This window comes from Phaethon aethereus (assembly GCF_964289735.1).
Source record: "Phaethon aethereus genome assembly, chromosome: 16".
NCBI lineage: Eukaryota > Metazoa > Chordata > Aves > Phaethontiformes > Phaethontidae > Phaethon > Phaethon aethereus.
In genome coordinates this window covers 15,648,466-15,655,269 of record NC_138592.1, presented here as the reverse complement: position 1 = coordinate 15,655,269, position 6,804 = coordinate 15,648,466, and the positions used below count along the sequence as shown (strand labels likewise).

At 62.2% G+C, this 6,804-nt stretch overlaps 1 protein-coding gene across 1 annotated transcript; it reads left to right on the top strand.

Moving 5' to 3' along the window:
- Positions 1–437: 437 nt before the first annotated feature.
- LOC309410735 (uncharacterized protein) lies at positions 438–6,804 on the top strand (the record flags this gene model as incomplete). Its single annotated transcript, XM_082007181.1, has 5 exons — positions 438–536; positions 731–787; positions 1,992–2,153; positions 4,157–4,297; positions 4,911–6,804. The coding sequence occupies 5 exons, from the start codon at positions 438–440 to the stop codon at positions 5,535–5,537; spliced, it is 1,086 nt and encodes a 361-aa protein (XP_081863307.1). The 3' UTR covers positions 5,538–6,804.

The following is a 6,804-nucleotide window of genomic DNA, read 5'->3' as shown; positions in this document are numbered from 1 at the left end:
TGCCGCCGCGGTGCCAGCCCCCCGGCCCCAGGGTGCCCACACGCCCCATCGCCGCCCCGGTGCCAGGGGCTGCCCGCAGCGCTCTCCGCGGCCGGTAACGGTCTCCGCGCAGAACGCGCCGGAGCAAACCGCTGCCTGGGCGGCCTCTCCCCCGCGGCAGCCCCGCAGCCCGGCGCGGCACCGTCAGCGAGGAGCGAGAAGGGAAGCGCTGCCACAGAGCGGCCCCGAGCGAGCCCGGCGCTCCCGGCCCCCGGCCCGGCTCCCGGTCGCGCCCGGCGGGCAGGGTGAGCCGCTCCACCCGGCCCGGCAGGCGCCAGTCCGCGGCCCGGGGCCGCCTGAGCTCGGTCCGCCGGGGCCGGCCGCGGAGCGGCCCCCGCCGCGGGGCCCGTCAGGTGGCGGAGCCCCGCGGGCGGCGGGCCCGGCGGGCGAGCGGGGCCATGGCGGCGCGGAGCCAGGCCTCCCTGCGGCGCCGGCTGCAGAGCTCGCAGGAGGCGCGGCAGCGCCAAGCGGTGCCGGTGCGGCTGCTACAGGCGAAGGTGAGGAACGCGGGCGCCTGCCCGGCCCGTGTCGAGAGCTGCCCCGGGCCGCCACGGCTCCCTGTTGCCCGTGTGGGCAGCGCCGGGCAGGGCCCGGTGCTGGGGCTGTCGGGACCGGGAGAAAAGCCGGGGCGGGAGGAGCCGAGCCCCTCACAGGCTGCAGCCGCTCATGGCCATTGCGTGTGCCCATCCAGGTCCTGCAGTACCGGGCTCGGTGTCGAGAGCTGGAGCGGCGAGCGGGAGCAGCAGGGGTGAGTGTGCAGGTTGCGGACGAGAGGTCGCCTGCGTAGCATTCGTTGACGCAGACAGCACAAAGCTCCCCGAAGCCGGGGCAGAGGAAAACGAGGTTCTGCCACCTGAGGCTGGAAGGAAGCGCTGTACGGTTGCCCGTCGGTGGTTTGTCTGGTTGCCGCTCATAGAGCAGCCGGTAGGCGCAGAAATGCCCATCCAGAAAAGCCTGTCAGGAAGGCTTTTAGCTGCGTGCAAGAGGGCTTTGCTGCTGGAGCAGCGTTTGTCCTAGGTCTCGGGAGAGGGCTGTGCTGCCTGGTACGCTACATGGCTGTCCCTGAAAAAGAGCCGCCTGAAACATGGCACGTTGGAAGGCGAGAATGCTGGCATTCCACATGCAGAGCCAGCTCTGCGCTTTTCTTTCCGCTTCACGGCTAAAGTGAACCCAGGGAACGAAGGGCAGGAGAGTGGGAGAGCGTTCCCGGGCTTCGGGTCGAAGTGAGCGCTCGCGGTCATGAGCTGAGGATGCCTCGCTGTGAGAGTGCAACAGTGGGAGACTGAGGAGAGCTGCTGCCATTAGCTAGTAACGCCCCTCCCCTCCCTTCCTGTCCGTAGTCACGACACCGTTACGCCGGGAAGGAGCCCCGAGCTCCTGAGATGATAGCCAACAAAGGGAGGGGAAAGCGATGGGTGCTGACGGGAGCGAAGGGAACAGGAGAATTTGACTAAACATGTCCTTTCTCCTTCAGGGCTCCCTTGCAGGCAGGTGGGAAGCCGCCGAAGAGCACAGCCTGGAGAAAGCACTGCTTCAGTGGGAAGAGGAGCAGCAAAGGTACCAGGAAGGAGTGGTACTTGGTACCCTGGATGCTCGTGGAAGTGAGGGGAAACCCGTCAGTGCTACCTGGTCACCCCAGGGGAAGCGGCTGGGCAAGTGGCTTTGAAAGGAGAAAGGTCCACAGTCTGTTTTCCGTGGGGCAGTCCTAGGGGTGTGTGCCGAACAGCTCTGTTTTGGGCGGGGGGCTATTCCGGGCGACCTCCAAAGGACCCTTTCCAGCCTAAGCAAATGAGTTTGCCCTCACAGAGAGCTCTCAGTTAATGCTAGAAAGCACTTCTACTGCCTCTCGGTTTGACAACAAAGTCTGTGTGGAGGGAGCTGGGAAATGACGGGGATGCTGCTTGTGGATAGCAGTTGTTCAGAGGCCTCATTGCTGTTTCTCCCTTTCCAAGGTTTTCCTGGCCAAAGTGAACACTGTCCTGCGGGAGCACCTCGATAAAGCGAATGAGGTTAATTCAGCCCTCAGAGAAGATGTTGGAGAACTGACGGCGGATTGGATGAGGGCCCGGCAGGAGCTGGAATTGAGGGAGAGTGAACGGCGCGCTGAACGTGAGGTAAGGAGCGGCTACGGGAGCGTCACGGGCGATGCCAGGGTGGAATGCAAGTGCATTTTATTTGTGGCCTAGAGGACTTGCTGTGGGAAGGTTGTGGCTCTGTTGAGGCTGTGTTGGTGTTGACGAGCAGAAGCCAGGGGTGTGAGATGGAGGAGTGTCAGCAAATTGTGGTGATGGAAGATGCCCACCTGCTGTGAGCGTACTGCTCGGTCTTGGAGGCAAATGCTTGCTGTTGCTGGGCACTGCAGGGCAGTCACAGAGGACCGCTCGTCTTTTTAATAGTCCTGGAGTGTCCATCTAGAGCAGTGGAGACCAGAGAGGACTGTGTGCTTTGAGGTTCAGAGGAGCCAGCAGAAGAACAAGGCAGGCCTCCCTTACCTCCCGTAACAGCCTGTTGGCAGGAAATCTGACGCGGGTCTCGGAGGGGCTTGTTTTTGTCTTCCTCCACCACGACCGCTGGACACCTCGGCAAGGCGAGAGGAGGAATCGTGATCAGTTTGCTTTGCTGCCGTCCACTCCTGCAGGAGGAGCGTGGACGTTCCCTTCTTGGCAGTCAGGTGGCAGGTCTGCTGAGGATGCTTCTGTGGTGGCTCCTGAGCCCTTGATGCCCCTGTTGCAGTGGTTGCTAAAGGAGACCTGGGGATGGTGGCTGTAGTCTCTCCTGTGTAGAGAGACTTGTGCAGTGGCAGCGAAGGCTGACTTGGCATTTCTTTTTGTCTTTGCACGTTCAGCTTTATGACAGCTACTTAAGGGGTGAAGATGACCGTCTCCTCGGCCTGTGGTGCCAGGCGGTAACCTTGCGCCGTCATTTCCTGGCAACGAAGACTGCCACTGACCGGTGAGTAGAAGCTAAGGCTAGAGCTCTTGCAGAAGAGCTGTAGCTTCCCTTCACACCTGCTTTTGGAGCTGCGATGTTAACGTTAGTTGCGGCTACAGCTCGGATTTCTCCTAAAGCATTAAGCGTGCTTTAGGCTATTTTCAGAACCGTTTTTGTTCGATGCTGGTTTTCAGGTAACGCTGAGGGGCTCGGGCTATAGGCAATGCAGGGGCCCTAAACAGGTGACTTGACTATGGTGATGTTTGGTGATTCACAGAGACACAGGCGAGTGTGGACACATTGGAAGAGACTCACCAGCGCTATGCATGCCGCAGGTAGAGCAGTCCCTTTTATAGAATGATGAAAATCTGCCTTAAATCTCACTGAGTTGCTTTTCCCGCTGCTCCCGTTGGAGAGGTCGTTCATGGATGTATTTTTTTTCTTCTCATTCCCAGCTTACATTTATTCTGGTCAGTTTGCATCCGCTTCTTCAGCGCAAGTCCCCGACTTGAGGCTGCTTTGCCCGTGACAGGGAAGAGGTCGGAAAAGGAAAAGGGGGTAAACCCGAGCCAAGCCCGAGCACCTTTGGTGCGGCAGTCCCTTGCGTCTCCTGCCGGTGGGCGAGGATGCCGGCTTGGCTTCACCGAAGCACGGAACAGTCGAGGTGGGAAGGGGCCTGTGGAGATGGCCTCTCAAAGCCCGGTCAGCAAGAGCGGGTGGCCCTCGGGCCTGTCCAAACAGGCCTCCAGGCGGGCCCGCCCCACCGCCCGGTGGACAGCAGCCGGGCGGCGTCTCGGCAACCCAGTGAGGTGACAATGTGGCGACGTGGCAACGCGATGATGGAACGATGCGCGATTGCGCTCTATAGCTGCTGGCTGGGGGACCGGCTGGGGCGGCCGCAGCTGGGTGCCTCTGGAGCGAGAGGTGCCAGCGCAGGGTCGCAGCTCCAGGAGAGCTCTTGGAAGAGGCCATGGAGCGCCGTGTCGCTGCTGGCGTCCGAAAGGCAGACGCAATGCCGAGCGCACCAGGGAAGGGGAGAGAGGTGAGCAGCGGGCCGCTGGAGGGGGCTGGGCCAGGGAGCCTGCGCCATGGGGGGGCTGCTCCGGGCCCTGGGGACGTGCCCTGTCTTGCAAGGGCCGTGCAGGAGGCCTGTCGAGCTAGCGCCTGATTGTCTCTGTCTTCCTAGTGCGGGCACAGAAGACGGGACCCGGGAGAAGGAGCTGCTGGGCTGATGGACCCTAGGCTGCTGGACCTCCCCCTCGGGTTCAAGGTCCCGATGCCGCCCGGCTGCAAGCCTGTCTTCTGCAGGGCAAAGCTGGGGGAAAAGGTAAAGGCAGTAGAAAGGGGTAGAAAAGCTCTGCTCTTTGGCGGGGTCCCCGTCACGCAGAGAAGCCCTCGTGGCCACCTGCCGTACAGCGGCAGCTGCAGCCCTTGCGTTGGACAGGGCTGGGGAGCCGAGGGAAGCGCCTGGCTCCGTGGTGCCGAGAGGAAGGAGGACTTGCCCGTAGTTCCAGGCTGGCCAGAGGTGGATGGAGAAGAGTGTTGGAGTCAGCTCTTCCCACTACCTTTCCCTTTCCACAAGGGCGGCTTGTGGCACCTCCCATTTTGCAATCGGACTGAATTGCCCGAGGAAAAGACCCGGCTGTAGGCACCGCTTCAGCTTAGCTCCTTCCAGCTGCAGCGCCGGGCACAGCCCTCTCACGCCCGCAGTACGCAGCTCCTTGTATTGCTACAGCAACAGTAGACAGCCCCCAGACGGAGGATGGGGGCACAGGGCCGCTTCTCCGTTGGAGAGTCTCGGAAGTAGAGAGACCTTTCCTCTGGGTGGGAAGTAAGCCCGGGATTAGCCTGTACCTCGGAGGTTTGGAAATGCCGCCCTGCGCGAGGGAGGAGCTCGGGGGTGCGTTCGTCTCTGCTGCGCTCTGCTGCCCCGTTCCTAGTCCGGAACATCCCTCTTACAGCTTCACCGGCCCTCGTGCTACTTTGACCTGGGAGATCCCTACTGTCGCCTAACGCGCACAGAGTACAACAGCCTGCATGACCCGCACCTGCGGGTGTACCACAAGCGCAAAGTCAACATCCGGAGGCTGAAGAGAGGGGGTTACGTCACCGCCGACGGCAAAGTAGGTTTGGACGTCGTCGGACTGGTAAAAAGGCTTCCCTCCGAGCGGGGTTCCCCGAGCGCAGAGGGCGGGTGTGCAGGGGAGCAGCTGCCCTCCGAACCGCTGGGTTCGGGCCGTTTCGGGGAAGGCAGTCTGCGTAGCTGGCTTGACAGCACTCGGGGCATTTCTGCCCTCGTCTCTCCGCAGGTGGTTTGCACTCTGAAGGAGTTCAATGAGTACAGGGAGTACCTGGCCAGGCTCAAGCTGGAGGCAGAGAGAAGGTCGAGGCGAGAAGAGGTAGGCAAAGCTCAGTGTTGGCGGGCAGCGGCCGGCGGCGCGCTGCCGAGGGCTGGGGCTTTACTTGCCGCATCTCGGGGAGGTGGTCGGCGCAGAAGAGGCGAGGGCTGTGCTGCTGGGCCGGGCGTTGTGGCGGGGCCAGGACCAGCCGGCTCGGAGCCGAGCTAGCGCAGGGTGCTGGGGCGGGCACGGGCAGGACGGTCACGTGAAGCACGGGGAGGCCGGAGGGAAGCCCTTCTCGTCTGCCCGCGACGCGTGGCTGAAGCAGAGCGCTGGCCCGGGCCCGCGTGAAGCCTCAGCGCGCAGGGGCGTGAGCGCTTGTCCAGGCAACAGCGAGCCACAACCTGCTGTCTCCTTTCAGGAAAGGCTTCGGGAAGAGCTGCCCAAATTAAAGGACGTCCCCAAGCCGCTGGTAGCGAGCAACACATCTTGCCTGGCAGAGTGGCTGCTGCGCCCTCGGAAGCCATCTTGCTCACCTCCGCCCAAGAGCAGAAAGGACTCCCTGAAATCGGGGCGATGCAGAAGAGTGAAAGCAGCCTGCGACGAGGGCCAAACCTGCTCCCAAGCTGAGCTGGGACAGGAAGGTGCCAAGCTGCCCCGGGGGGTCAGTAGCGATGCAGCCAGCGGGTTCCGAGCTGCCTCTGCACAACAACCTGCAGCAGGAGCCCAGAAGCTTGGAGAGGTGGCTGAGACTGTGGTGGAGGAGGTGTTTGAGAGGGTGAAGGCTCCTTGGGATCAGTGTGCCTGGGTTTTAAGGAGGGCTGCCCTGGCGATCAGAGGAACAATGAGCGGCAGCGCCGGAAGAGCAGAGCCGTCGACTTCTCCTCCAGGTTGCTGTCAGGAGGTTGCCCTGCTGGCCAAAGAGCTTGCAGCGAGCGTGTTGGAGAGCTTGGGCAACCGTTTGGCGTCCAGCACACCCAAAGCGTCCGAGCCAGGGCCGGCAGCCAGGCGGAAGGAGCAGCCTGTTGCCGAAGGAGCCAGCCGAGTGGGCAAATGGGAGGAAGAGAAATCGGGGCAGGCGGAAATGGCAGCTTCCGACGGAGCATTTTCAGAGGCTTCCCTTGCCAGGCTCACCAGAGAAGTTGTTGACGGTGTTTGCTGCACCATGGAATCCTTTGTGGCTTCCCCGTTTAAACAACACTCTTGCTGCAGCGATTCCAAAATCCTGGAGCTTCCCAGGGGAAATGTCTCCAATAGGCAGCCGCAGCCACCCCAGACACCTTTCTCAAGGCAGGGTGGGGAAGAAGGACGAGGATTGCCCAGAGCGTCTGAACAGCGGAGCCTGGCAGCAAGCAAGGGAGCAAAGCTGCCTGTGTCGCAACCACTGGCAAACACAACCGCTGCCGATGACTTGCGACTGAGCCGCACGGCTGCCAGGGAGGGCATCCAAACTGCACGGACCCCCAAAGTTCATTTTGGAAGCCGTGTAGCAGAA